At 50.6% G+C, this 15,055-nt stretch overlaps 1 protein-coding gene across 1 annotated transcript in view; it reads right to left on the bottom strand.

Annotated features, from left to right (window-relative positions):
* MLPH (melanophilin) overlaps positions 1-15,055 on the bottom strand; it is a 66,717-nt gene that overhangs the window by 24,225 nt on the left and 27,437 nt on the right. The window contains exons 5-8 of the mRNA XM_064383389.1: positions 13,244-13,347; positions 11,918-12,037; positions 7,477-7,681; positions 5,433-5,572 (exon numbers count right to left, since the gene is read on the bottom strand). Of these exons, the coding sequence (XP_064239459.1) occupies positions 5,433-5,572; positions 7,477-7,681; positions 11,918-12,037; positions 13,244-13,347 (569 nt within the window). The remainder of the gene's footprint in view (positions 1-5,432; positions 5,573-7,476; positions 7,682-11,917; positions 12,038-13,243; positions 13,348-15,055) is intronic.

Genomic DNA, 15,055 nt, shown 5'->3' with positions numbered 1-15,055 from the left:
AGAGGGAAGTGGGGCTTGTGGGGTGTTAAGATGCTTTTGCACTGTTTGGTCCGTAATTACTTTAATCTTCACAGCACCAAGGGCTTTGAGTGGGCAAATCTGCCCGAAGTGCATGCTTGGCTGAGAAATGTCAACACTAGGGTTTTGATTAGACCTTGGCCCATGCCTTGAGGAGCCACTGGTAACAGTCATGAGATTCAGAAAATATAAGTATTAACATACCAAGTTTATCAGAACGAAGGCTTGACAGTGGCCACCCAGAAACACGGACTCCAAGCAAGTGGGGTCCAAGGTGGACTAGTGGTTTCACCTACATAGAAATTTTAGCAGGATCACAGCCTTGCAGAGGAACAGTGACCTGGGGGGGCCTCTGCTGAGGCCTCTGGTCCCATTGAGCATCTGCAGAAGCAGAGATCAATACTCTGGGGAGGGAGCACTCAGCAGACAGCCTTTGTCTCCCAGAAGTGGTAGGCTTGGCACACATGGGGACTCGGGAGAGGACAACAGCCCCCCAGCCAGCACCTGACACCATTGCTGGGAAATGGCACATCCAGAGTGGAAGAGATGGGGAAATGCCCACGAGGAGAGCAGGGTGGAGGAGGCTGGGACTGGGGGAGGTGGGCAGGAGCTAAAGGTGGGTGGGGGCAGCTGGGAGCCAGGGAGAGGCCAGCAGGGAAGAGTGGGAAGTGGGCTCAGCACCCTGCTTTCTGACAAGGCCCCGGCAGCGTCCAGGCTCCTTCGCCAAGGAGGTGACAGCACAGACACAATGAGTATGATGCCACCCTGGCTCCAGGAGCGCTGGGCTCCTTTCAGACAAGCCCACAGTGCAGAGGCAGCGGCTCCTCCGCTACTCCTGAGTGCCCAAGTGGTGTGGGGGCAAATGCAAACAGGCTGGCAAAGTCAGGCGCTCATTCCACCTGCTGAAAATAGAGAAGCGACTTCTCCCCACTGCCCCCTTTCTTTCAGAGCTCCTTTCTCTGCTTTTTCCAAATACAGTAAATCTTTATAATGGCGAAAAAGCCTCTCTCCAGTCTCAAAACTCCACCTGGGAACTATGTTTTTGAAACGGAAACATCCCTGGAGATAACCCTAGCTCCCAGATCCCAAGAGGGGGTTAAGGGGCTAGCTTCTACCTTTGTTTCCTCCTTTAAATAATTAAGAGCAAACAGCATCAGAGATAAGGGCCCCCCAGGTCTCTGTTCCTCCGCAAGGCTGTGATCCTGCTAAAATTTCTACGTAGGTGAGACCTTCACTAGTCCACTTTGGACCTCATTTGCTTGGAGTTCGTCTTTCCGGGTGGTCACTGATAAACTTGACATATTAATACTTACTCATATTTTCTGAATCTCATTATTTAGGGTCGACAAAGTAATACAAGTTAATAGAAACACATAAAGAGAAACAATTCCAGAGGCAGGATATACAAACATGAACTTGAGAATCGTTCCAAGTAGGTATGAAGGATAATTGGTTTCAGCAGGGTTGGATACCACGATACGTATTTTACTAAAGGCTAATAAGTTGCTAAATTAAAGGTTTACTGAAAATAGACAACTTGATTCTCATCTTCATCCCACTGTCTTCAGACTAGGAAGCTGGAAGATGCTCAGCCAGCCATAGATCTGCCACAGGTCTCTACCTGGCCACATGGAGGCAGTCTCTACTCTGGCCACACTGGGGAGGTCTTTATCCTGGGCACACCGGAGAGTCTCTATCCTGGGCATACTGGGGAGGTCGCCATCCTGTCCTCACCAGAGAGGTCTCTATCCTGGCCACCCTGGTCCTCCACCGTCCCCTGCAGCCACAGGTCCCTGGATGGACTTGGCTGAGTCGGCTTTCTGGGATCCCCCAGCTGCCGCATGACGTGGGGCACTTGCCTCTGAGACTCCACCCTTCCTGCAGCTTCCCTGAGCCTGGGGGCCCTGCTGCCTGTCTGTGAGTCATGAAGTTGCTCTGCCCGACATGCGCGTGTTCCGTTTCACAGAACTAGACCTGCGAATGCAAGTGTGGAGGCGTGACCGCTGTGGCACTGGGGCTGCCCTGAGTCCCGCCGGAGCTCAGCACACCTGCAGTTTCCAAGTCCTCTCAGGACACAGACACGGCAGGGGCCAAGCCAGCCACTCCCTGACTTGAATCAAAGGACACTTCCTTGCATCAGGGCCTTGCTTGCTGTTACATAAAAGGAGTCGTATGCCTCAGGAACTGTGGGCCTCAGGAGGTGAAGCGACCAAGGTCTTCACGCAGGCCTTCTCAGGGCCTTCATGCCTGGCACTGATGGGGCAAGGGTGCTTCTTTCAGAGACTAAGTGGGCCCTCAAGGAAGTTGGTGCAGGAGAAACTTTCAGACCAGGGCTGAGGAAGCGTCTAAATGACAGTACGGTAAAAAGCCAGCTGAGGGCACTGACTCCAGAAAGATGCTGAGTTCAGAAACTGCACGCTTCTGTCCTGTGGACACTAGCCCGATTCTAGAACCCAAATCCCTGTGATTTCCCATAGGGCCATGCTAGAAAGGCTCTTTGTGAAATTCTGGCGCTCATTTTCGGCAGATCATTTCTCTGGGTGCAGAAGCGAAGTGACAGGAGGTTGGAAGAGCCCCTCACCTACCATGTGTGTGAAGGTCTGGCCCTGTGAGAACAGCCACAGGACAGATTTCCTTCTGGATGGGGGCTCAGAAAAGCCTGGGGCCACTGGCTCCTTCTCCCCATTGCCCACTCCTGAGCCAGTGCTGGCCTAGTGACTGCCTTGGGACGGGGGTCTGCAGCCCTGTGGCTGTAGAGCTGGCCGATGCTTCATCTCGGGTAGTCCTGTGCACCGAAGGGCCAGGGCGCTGGAGAAACCCTAGACCCTGCACAACAGCCTCCTCGTGCCCCGCCCAGGTCGCCTGCCCCTTGAGAACCCCAGCCGTGCACCCTCTGCCTCCTTGCCGCTTCCAGGCCTTTCCTGACAAGGCTCAGCATTCACTTAGCCTCCCTCCTGAGAGCCCAGAGCCCATGGGCCCTGAAGGGAAGCTCCACAGAAGCATTCCCTTTCCCAGATCTCCCAGGAGGAGGGAGGAGGGGCTCTGTGCCAGGCACCACCGTGCCCACGGAGCTAGACCTACACTCATCCAGGATCCAGAAGATGTGCCTGAGACCAGCCTTGGTGATGCTGCGGTTCCTGTCTCCATTCAGAGCGGCGCCACTCCCCCTTCTCTGGGTTTCATGCCGCTAGGGTCATTAGTTACAGAACAGCTCCCCATCCCATGATCACAATGCCGGAGTCAAGGCTCTATCAGAGACATGAATAGCCTGTGTCTTTCTTTGCCTTAAACAATCTAGTGGTCATGATGTTCTCAGATGAAACAATATTGCCTTTCTCCCAGTAACATGAACTTGCTCAAATAGAAATCAGCTGACTCAACAGAATCATTTAAATGCAGTGAGGGGAACTCAGGGTACTTAAATCTTGTGATGAATTATTTCATAAGTCAATGTTTACAGTGTGAGTGATTCTACTAATTTAACAGGTGTTAAGTATTATGAGCAGAGTTTCTTAATGCCTATATAAAGCCTGCTAAAGGGCTGGGTGCAGCGGCTCATGCCTGCAATCCCAACACTTTGGGAGGTTGAAGTGGGTAGATCACTTGAGGTCAAGAGTTCAAGACCAGCCTGGCCAACATGGTAAAACCCCATTTCTACTAAAAATACAAAAGTTAGCAGGGCGTGTGGCAGGTGCCTGTAATGCCAGCTAATCAGGAGGCTGAGGCAGGAGACTGGCTTGAACCCAGGAGGTAGAGGTTGCAGTGAGCTGAGATGGCACCACTGCACTCCAGCCTGGGTAACAGAGCAAGGCTGCTAAGTCTAAAAGTGAGCTAATTCTTGCCCTTTTATTTTTAAAAGTAAAACCCAAGGGTTTCACATACCTGACAGATTATTTCCTCCTCTTGTAAAATATATAATACTTGATTGAGTATAAAATATGTATTTTCATGCAAAGGAATGAAGCATTCATACACGGTAGAGCACGGGTGGACCTGGAGAGCACTCTGCTCGGTGAAAGGAGCCAGTCACAACAGGCCAGACGTCCTCTGAGTCCATTTACATGAAATGTCCAGAATAGACAAATCCATGGAGACAGAAGGAACACTGCTGGTTGTCAGAGGCTGGGGCAAGGGAGACTGGGGAGTCATTGGTTAGTGGGTGTGGGATTCTTTGGGGGGTGAATTAGAGGTGGTGGTTACACAGCACTATAAATGTACTGTCACTGAATTGTATACCTTAAAAGTTAATTTTGTGGCTGGGCGTGGTGGCTCACACCTGTAATCTCAGCACTTAGGGAGGCCAAGATGGGTGAATCACCTGAGGTTAGGAGTTTGAGGCCAGCCTGGCCAATATGGTAAAACTCTGTCTCTACCAAAAATACAAAAATTAGCTAGGTGCGGTGGTGTGCGCCTGTATTCCTAGCTACTTGGGAGGCTGAGGAGGGAGAATTGCTAGAACCTGGGAGGCAGAGTTTGCAGTTAGCTGAGATGTCGCCATTGCATTCCAGCCTGGGCCACAGAGTAAGACTTTGTCTCAAAAAAACAAAAATCAAAAAACAAAACTAAAAAATAATTTTGAAGAATAAAGATTATTTATTTTCTCCTAAATTCCATAAAATATGTGTTACTTCTTTCAAATTTTTAAATTATAAAATACCATATTAAAAATGTATCCTTTTAATCATTTTCAAGGTATTAAGTATATTCACAGTGTTGTATAACTGTCACCACCATCCATCTCCAGAACTCCTTCATCCTGCAAAACACTCTATGCCCATTCAGCACCAATCCCCACCCCCCTGACCCAGCCCCTGGTGACCGCTATTATAGTTTCTGTCTCTATGAATTTGACTAAGAACCTCAGATAAGTGGAACCATACAGTCTCTGTCCAGAGTGACCGGTTTATTTCACTTAGCATAATGTTCTCAAGCTTCACCCACGGTGTAGCAAGTGTCAGCATCTCCTTCCTTTTCAGGGGTGAATAATATTCCACGTTGTGTATGTGCCGTGTTTTGCTTACCTGTTCATCTGTTGATGGATGCTTGGGTTGCTTACATCTTTTGGTTATTACAAAAAATGCTGCCATGAACACGGGGACACAAATGTCTTTTTCAGTCCCTGTTTTCCAGTTTTGGGGGTGTATACCAAGAAGTGGAATTGCTGGATCACATGGAAACTCTGTTTTAAATTATATGGTTAATTATTATTAACCATACCGAGATGGTTAATTTTCTGTTATGTGAATTCACTTCCATAAAAAATATTGTGATGACCTATCTCCATTAAGTAGGCTTGTGGAATTCCATACTCTAAAAGTATTGAAAGCTTTGATTTCTCTAAAGTGACTTGGCGTGGAGGTGAAAAGACTCCACCCAAAGAAACGACAAGATGAAGCCTTTCCAGCCACCATTACCTGACTCTCAGAGGACGCCCGGCCTCTCCGCTTGGAATGATGGGAGGCCGCCATGTGAGCCCAGATGCTTTCCTCGTCGGAGGTATCCACGTCGGCCAAGTACTGCGGGGGCAGCTGCTCCTTCCTGATGACATTTGGCCCTTTGGAGCAAGAGTGGGTTTGAATTACTTGGAGTGAAAAGCTGAAAGCCGATGGATGTGTTTAGTCCAGTGAAGATAAGTGAGAGCTCAAAGAAAATAAAGACATAGTGATGTCCCTCGGATATCACAGGGCTGCGGTTCCGAAGTCACAGTGAGAATGGAGCAGATTCCACGACCACACACAACGATCTTCAGGAAAAAAGAGGCCTTCGCCTGACACTGTGGGCGGGAGTTAAGACTGGACATATTTTGCATGCTTGCAAAGCAAAGTAACATGATTCCCAATTTCAAATTGCAAGTAACGCCTGATTCCATGAGGATGAGATCATAAATGTATTGTTTTAGGCCACATTTTACATTTGTGATAATTTGCTATGTAGTCAACAGATTCAGCCATCTCATTTAATCCCTATGACAATGGGGTGAGTTAGGTATTATTAACCCCTTTTGCACAATGAGGAGATGGAGGTTCCCAGAGGTTAAGCAATTTGTTCTGTCAGCGTAGCATATCTCATTGAATCTCAGACTTTGCAGATTGGATGTTGCACTATTGACCACAGTGGCCGGGTGTGGTGGCTCATGCCTGTAATCCCAGCACTTTGGGAGGCCAAGGCAGGTGGATCACGAGGTCAAGAGGTTGAGACCATCCTGGCCAACATGGTGAAACCCTGTCTCTACTAAAAATACAAAAATTAGCTGGGCATGGTGGCATGCGCCTGTAGTCCTAGCTACTCAGGAGGCTGAGGCAGGAGAATTACTTGAACCTGGGAGGCAGAGGTTGCAGTGAGCTGAGATTATGCTACTGCACTACTCTAGCCTGGCAACAGAGCAAGACTCTGTCTAAAAAAAAAAAAAAAAAAGACAGTGCTGCCAATGAGACTCAAGCACACCCCTTTCTTACCACATTCACGAAGATTTTCTTACCCACGTTCGCTGTGAGATACTCGGCATTTGAGAGGCTGATATGTAAAAAGAATGTATGTGAGAACCAGTGAAGCAAACTGGCAGGGCCAGGCTCCAAACTCAGAACTGCCTGCCTCCAAGGCACCTCTCCCAGCACGATGCAGGCTCTCATGGCCTCTCTCCAGACTGCCTCCTGTCCACGTGCTCGGGGACGTGAGATCACAGAGGAAATAAAACTGCTGTCCAGGTCTGGATCCTATGGTCTGGCCAAATCATTCATTGTTTTTGGGGAAAGTAGAGCCCTGCCTTCCTCCCAAAACCTCCAAGATCCCTGTCAGCACGAGGGCCGTAAGATCATGGTCCCTTCAATACAATGAAGGGGGAAGCTGGAGAGTAGATAGCATTCCCACACGCAGCCACTCGCTGTGGCTGGGGGAAGCCAGCTGCTGCTGTGATCCTACTTGCTCCTGCTCTGATGGGGCGTGTGAACTCCTAGACCCACGGTATACACACCCTCGGGTACCGGAAAAGAGAGATTTGGGGATCTCATTTCAAAGCGAAACTGACAACAGTTAAGCTAAGCGGATTTAGGCTCTGAGTGCTTAAAGATCTCCTGATCAACAGCCTTGAGCCGACTCTGGGCCGGGGTGGCGGTGCCCAGATGCCCATCTTGCCCAGACCAGGATGGTCGGTCGGTTGAGCGGTGGTTCTAGTCATTTCAGGGAGGCCTGCACGTCCCCACCCCAGGCCAGCAGTAGGGAGCTGTGAGCTGGCCATCTCCTGTGCTGGAAGTTCTGAGAGTTACAGAGAAGCACACATCCCAGGGAGGGCAGGGGTCCACAGCGTTTGTTGGGACTGCACGTCCCGCACAATCATGCCAAAGGAAGGGGTCTTTCACATCAGCCTATGCGTTGGCATAGGTCAGGGTGGTGGGGTTGTTTCTCAGTGACCCCCTCCTGCATGCCGAACCCATCAGGAAGACCCTGGCCAAGGGCACCTACCTAGTGCAGCAGCAGTCCCCAGGGCCAGCCCGTGGGAGCCTCCAGGCAGGGAGAGCTCAGCAAGGGCACCGTGTCCGGAAGGCGAGATGCGTGTCGGCTGCTCTTCTGGATGGGGATGGCACCCAGAGGCCCCAGCGTCAGCCTCCTCCAGGCCCTCAGCCTTCTGGGGGACTGCCTTCTCAGAGCAGGACTCATCTGTGAGGGACTAAGCACACGGGCCGTCAGCCTCCTCTGTGGGATTTACTAGGAGGGGCCGCTGCCTGGAATGTGGGTCTTTCAATCCAAGCCCTGAGGCTTTCCAGTCACTAGACTGACCTAGCACTAGACCCCCATCCACCCTGGTCCCCGCTACGCAGTTCTCTTAGATTTCAAAGGCTGTGCCTAAAGCCTGCACTGCCTATTTGTTGCCTACTGACTGCCTATTGCATGCGTCCATGCAGTGTTGGGGCTCCCAACGACACCCTGGACCAGGCATGACACAAGGGGACCAAAACTCTTCTGACACAGCCCCAGGGGGCTCAGACTCACCCACAGACCAAAGCCTGAGGACATGGGCAGGGAAGTTAATATTTTTGGGAGAAGGTTACATGGCTGCTAACTAGGTACACCTTAATCTTTGAGGATCAGAAGGGCACGTGGGGGCTTCCTGGCAGCTCCTTGGCTGTAATCCGGACAACCCTCCAGCAGAGGGGTCTCTGTGTTATGTCACTGTCTCCAGGGAAATGAGGTCCTGAGGGCTTCAAGAAGCAATATGGCACAGCGCCCCTCCAGTGTGACTGTGAGTGGGAGTGGAGGCCACAGGAAACGCACACTTAGGCCAGCCTCCAGTTAGAGCAGGACCTGTGGCCCGGAGACCACTTGGCTGCTGGCTTCCAGGATCCACCCTGCTTCCCCTTCCTCCTGGAAGGGTTTTCAGACCAGCCTGGGTGGACCCAGCCCCACCCCAGCTCTGGCTCAGCACTGCCTGAGCCCAGGGGATGCCGGGAGTGGAGTTCAGGAGCTCACTCTGAAGCCGGCCTTGGGCCTCGGCCTGGCTCAGTGCCCATAGTTACCTTTACTGCCTGCCTGCGAGTCCCATGCCTTCCACGGACAGCACCTATGATGATCAGCACTGAAAATTAATGAGTATGGCTCACGGACTCACTTCATCTTTGCTATTCTGCCTAGCAAATTCAAACGATGAGTGAGTCCATAGCTGAACCATATTACTACCCGAGGCCTTCAAACACTGCTCTTGATGACTTCTAAGAAATCTCACTAACCTTGCCTTACGTGCACCGTTCATCTAGTAGGAGAACACTTTGTGACTGTGGCTCATTCTCCTGATCTAATATCACCATTATGCTTTTAGGACTTAGTCTACTAATGCCAGCCATCTACTCCCTAAATATGCGTATCATGGCACAATGAGGGACACTTACATATGACATTAACAGTATTAAACCTTCCTTTACATGAGAAAATACGTGAATACTGATACATTCTGCGCCTCTCTTCCTGTTATCCTTAAACCCTAAAATTATTATGGGGCTTGCGCGCTGTAGCTACAGTTTAATCAAAACATTAGATTGTGGATATAACAGTAGATGCCTGCACGTCTTACCCACCGAGAAAGTGTGCAAGAGCTGCAGACTCACGCCCCCACGCCTAACGACGTGGCCTTCTCAACTTTCAAAGGGTTAGAGTCATGCGTTGGTCTCAGGAACCAAAAACACTGGTGTAACTCTAAATAAAAGTAACAAATGAAAGTATTCTTCCCCTGCTATAACGGCCCTAATCCCCTTCATCTTACCGATTGCTGTTACCTTAGCCAACCCCTGCAAAAGAGGTTCATATGCAAATTATATAAAAACATCGATGGCATGTGCCTTCATCATTAGTTTCGTCCCCACAACGATGTTCATAGACACAGACCAGGAAGTCGTTATCTCCAACTGGCATTGAATGACGGTCCAGAATCTCAAACTCTCACCAAGCTTCAAACTAGGCACTTCTCCACAACGTCTATCCCAGAAGCACTATTCGTTACCTGATCTACTGTAGAATTCTCCATATGATACATAAACTCAGACTCTAACATTAATCACTTTTTCAAATACTTGTTTTCCTCATCACAATATTAATTCTGATTACCGCCAACAACTTCTTTCAGCTCTTTATCAGATGAGAAGGTGTAAGAATCATGTCTTCTTACTAACTGGCCGACGGTGCGGGTGAGCAGATGCTAAAACCGCCACCCTCCAAGTCATTCTGTACATCCGCATCGGCGCTGCTGGCTTTATCTTAGCTTCCTCCTGTTCTCCAACACATGAAAATGTCAACAAACATTTATTCCAGACGCTATCCGCAACTCACTTCCATTAATTAGCTTTCTCTTAGCAGCAGCAGGAAAGTCAGTTCAGTTCGGCCTTCACCCTTGACCTCCATCGCCATGGAAGGCCCAACCCGAGTCTCAGCCCTGCTCCACTCCAGCACTATAGCTGGAGCAAGAGCTTTCCTGCTCATCCACTTCCACGCTTTAATGGAAAACAACCCATCAATCCAAACTTTTACACTATGTCTGGGGGCTATTATCATCTTATTTACAGCAATCCGTGCTCTAACACAAAATGGTATCAAACCAGCTGGGCCTTATAATAGTCACAGGTGGCATTAATCAGCCACACCTCGCATTCCTTCGCATCTGAACCCACGGGTTTTCAAAGCTATATTATTTATATATTCAGGGTCCATCATCCATAACCTCAATGATGAACAGACATCCTAAAAATAGGAGGACTGTTCAAGACTTTGCCCCTCATGTCCTCCTCCCTCAATGTTGCCAGCCCTGCACTTATGGGGGTGCCTTTCCTCACAGGCTTTTACTCTAAAGACCTCATCACAGAAACTGCAAACACATCATCCCCCAACTGCTACTCTTACTGCCACCTCCTTACAGCTGTCTACGGTACCTGTATTATTTTCTTTGCTCTAATAGGACAAGCTTGCTTCATGACTCTGGTTACTATTAACGAAAATACCCCTTCCTAATTAACTCATTAAGCGGCTAACAGTCGGCAGCATCTTCGCCAGATCCCTCATCACCAACAGCATCCTGCTTCATCCTCCCAAGCAGCCAGCCCGCTCCACCTGAAGCCCACATTGGAGCTAGCATTGGAGCTTAATCTCACAACTAATAACCTTAAACTAAAATACCCGTTCCAGGCATTCAACTTCTCTAACACCCTAGGATTTTATTCAGCCACAGTTCACTGTACAACCCCCAACTCAAGCCTATTCACAAGCCAGAACCTGGCTTTACTTCTGCTAGGTCTAATTTGGTTAGAGAAGTCTATACCAAAGGCCATTACACAAACCCAAATTTCAGCTTCCATTACCCATTACTGCATCTACTCAGACAGGCCTAATTAAATTCTACTTTCTCTCTCTCTCTCTCTCTCTCTCTCTCTCTCTCTCTCTCGACAGAGTCTTGCTCTGTTGCCAGGCTGGAGTACAGTGGTGCAATCTTGGCTCACTGCAACCTCTGCCTCCCAGGTTCAAGCGATTCTCCTGCCTCAGCTTCCTGAGCAGCTGAGACTGTAGGCCCCTGCCACCACACCCAGCTAATTTTTGTATTTTTAGTAGAGACGGGGTTTCACAATGTTAGCCAGGATGGTCTCCATCTCCTGACCTTCTGATCTGCCCACCTTGGGCTCCCAAAGTGCTGGGATTATAGGCGTGCGCCATCGTGCCTGGCCTACTTTCTCTCTTTTTATATCCCATCCCTTCTAATACTACTCCTAATTATCTAATCTATTATCCCAAGTAATTTCAATCGCAACATACTAACAAATAATCATCAACCAGCAACTGTCACTAATCAGCACCTTGAAGAGGTTCCTGGGACAAAGGCCATACAGCTAATGAGTAAGGCAGCCACATGTCACGTCCACCTGGATGGCCCCTGCCATTGCCCTGTGTCCAGGTGTGATTATTAACAGTAGCCCGTATCATAGGACGGTCCTAGTTTGGGCAATAAAATGTATGTTCCCCTCCCAAGTCGAGATGCTGGGACAACGGCAGACCCTGTCTGACCCTACCTCAGATGCCGTTCTCTGTCCTGCCCTCCTGAGTCTTGAGGGTTCTGCCTAATTTCTGTGCCAAGCACCGATCCCATTCCTTGGTCCCCCAGCTCATCCGCCCAGCCTCAGGGCCCTGCATTGGCCCTTGCTTCTCCAAGCTGCCTGCTCAGTATCTCCAGACACGCTTATCCTGGGGGAGTGTGAGGTCTCTGGGTCCTATTTCCCCACAACTGTCCTCCTTCCTGTCATGCCTCGGGAGCCAGGTGGGACTGTGCGGCCATCAGACACTGCTTCCAGAGTGCTGTTTCTCACTCAACGCCTGAGCACCTGCCGCCCAGGTTCCTGGGAGGGGAAGGGGAAAGACACGAGGACCCACTGACCTGCAGGCTGTCCATGGTCGCAGGGCCTGAGGGCAGGTGCAGGGAGTGACCTTGAGGCTGACTGGAGTCATCTGAGTCTCCCTCGAAGTCGAAGTCATGGATGGAGAGGAGGCGCTTTTTCTTAGCACGCACAAGACAGGGCAAGACTCAAGTCAGGGCTAGCTTGAGGGAGGGGACCAAGCTCCCTGCACCTCCCCAACCCTGCACTCAGCCTCCAGAGTGGTGAGGCAGGCTCCTCTTCCGGCACATTCACCTCCTCCACTAGGAACAAACCTGAGCCCGGAGAGGGAGCTGGTTGGTGCTCATGGTGCCCGTTCCCCCCAGGACACAGGATCTGCATCTCCAGAACCTTGGCTGAGTGGAAGGAACACTGAGCTGAACCCCTGCCCCTGCCCAGGGGCCCCACCTTGGGGGCAAGTAGGCTGTTCCAGGGCCGGGAGAGGGGAGGACCCCTGGGGCTTTGGGTAAGGGGGGTGCGATGGCTAAGTGGGGCAGAGGTGGGCAAACTCCTGAGAGTTCCTCATTCTTTAGATGCAAGAGCCTGCATTTAGTTCTAAACCCCTCCCTCATTATAATTATTTTGATCCTTTAAACTGATCTATCATGTAAGGAATATTCCAGGCACTGGAGAGCATTCTGGGAACTTCATACATAGCATGAATCAAATGTTCTCAAGCGGAAGAGGATGATGTTCCCCTCACAGCAACTGTGAAGACCTGGTTCATGTTGAATCTCACTGGCCTGTCTCTCTCCTAGCGTCTAAGTCTGAACCCCTGCCCACCCACCCAGCCCCTTCCTCCAACTGCTGCCTCTTTCTGTATCCCACCCCAAAACCCAGGGGTTACATCTTTTCTCTCCCATAAGTTAGATAATATGTGAACACAGGAACAAACACAAGGCTCATAGTTGGCCAAAAAAAAAAAAAACCCAGAAGGAGAAAACATCTCAGAGGAGAGTCTGAGGGTCCACTTTCCTGAAAGCTGCAAAGGCGGCTGCTCTCAGTCCAGGACCCCTGCCTGCCCTACAGCAGCCCCTGCACTCACTGTACCTATGTTCCCCTGGACTCTTTCCACACTCAGCAGGCTGTGCCCATCCACAGATGGCTTTTGAGGCTTCTGATGGTGGAAGCACTGCTCCTGCTTGGTGCCCAATGATCTCAGAGATTACTGAGGCCTGGGAAAGGGCAGCAGATTCTTGATGCTCACACAGTAGGAGCTAGTGGAGTTGTGGAGAGAGCATTGAGGTCTTCAGGAAATCAGAACCTGAGGTTCCAGCTGTGGGGAGGAATCGAGGTGGCTGAGGAGGGGGTGACTGGAGATGACCTACTTTGCTGCCAAAGGGCTGGACCTGGGCCTCTGAGTCCTGTTCTCCATCCTCATCCGTCTGCTCACTGTCTCCACTTCTCTCTTCAGAGATTGGCTCAGGCCCAGCTGCAATAGATACCTGCATGACTCCACCCAAGGACAGCCAGTCTAGAAGCAAGCCATTCGTCAGTCCATACACACACCCATCCTCTAATCTATCCATCTCCCTACCAACCCCTCCCTCCTTCCCTCCTTCATCCATTCACTCACCTATCCACCCATCTGCCAATCCATCCATCCATCTGTCCATCCATCTATCCATCTATCCATCTATTCACGTACCCGCCCACCCATTTATCCACTCACCCACCTACTCAATAGGCAGCCCATTCATCCATGCATGTATGCATGCAGGCATCCATCCATCCATCCACTCACCCACCCGCTTACCTATCTTCCACCCATCTATTCATTCATCCATGCACTCAATCAGTGGCCCATCCACCCATGTATTCATCCATCTGTCCCTACATCCATCCATCCATCCATCCATCCCTCCATCCATCCACTCATTATCAATCCATCTATACATCCATCTACCCAATCAACCAGTGGCTCATCCACTCACCCACCCATCCATCCCTCCCTCCTTCATCCATGAACCCACCCACCCATCAATCCATTTATCCATCCATCCACTCAATCAGTGGTCCATCTATCCGTGTACCCACTCATTCACCTTCCCATCTGTTCTTCCACTTGCGTATCCATCTATTCATCTATCCATCCACCTACCACCCATCCCGTTCTCTTTCATTCATCTACCCATCCACCCAGCTGCCCACCCATCCACCCACCAATCCATCCATCCACTCAGCCATCTATCCATCTACTCAGCAGACATCTATCCATCCATCCACTTATCTATCTATCAATCCACCCACCACCCACTCACCTATCTACCCACCCACCCATCCATACATCCACTCACCTACCACCTTAGCTGCCCATCCATCCACCTATCCATCCATCCATCCATCCATCCATCCATCCATCCACCTCTCCCTCTCCCATTATCCACCCACTCACTGAGAAACATCCAGACAAGCCTCTCTGCTGGCCTTTCACAGACCTATCCAACCATCACTTAGAGCTGGTCTGAATTACAGCATTAAAACCCCAGTACTCTCTACATCAATGTTACCGATCAGTTGCCAACGTTACAAATCATTGTTGCCAGCAGGTCTGACCATGTCTGCAGGACTGTACTTACTGGGCAGTGGGAAGACCCTGGAGCTGTGGAGTGTGAAGGAGAACTGGAACAAAGCCATGTTCTCCCAAACGCATGTACCTGCAGGCTCATAGCATTTGCTGGTCAGCAGGTCTGGCCTCAGCGCTGCAGGGAGGGAGGTGAGGCTCAGCACTCACGCCCCCTCTCCTTTCTCTGCCCCACAGCGCTCCTTCCTCACACTGAGCTCCTGGGCCTGGCCTCCCTAGCACGGCTCACAGTCTTTTTCTCCGTTCTTCCATTCACCTTGACCTGGCCTGTGCTGTGACTGTGGCAAGTGATTCAGTAAAGGGACCCCAGGGTTTAGCGCTGGGAGGCCCCGTGGACTGTCCACCTTTGTATTCCAGGGGCTGCCGAGGGCACAGCTGGCACTGTGGAGCTCAGATCCTCTGGGCCCAGCCAGGCCTTGCTGCCCCTGGATACCCTTGCCCTGGGGCCTACCCATGGCTCTCTGTGCCTCTGGGATCACAGGTGTGAACAAGCAGGCATTGGTGCATCGGAGCGTGCACTGTCAGCTGCAAAGGGCTGCAGGACTGTGGGTGCGGG

The sequence above is a fragment of the Aotus nancymaae genome, unplaced genomic scaffold (genome assembly GCF_030222135.1).
Source record: "Aotus nancymaae isolate 86718 unplaced genomic scaffold, 86718_ANA_hifiasm-v0.15.2.pri h1tg000031l, whole genome shotgun sequence".
NCBI lineage: Eukaryota > Metazoa > Chordata > Mammalia > Primates > Aotidae > Aotus > Aotus nancymaae.
Note: the sequence above shows the minus strand (reverse complement) of the source record. Positions and strands in the feature narration are given on the sequence as shown.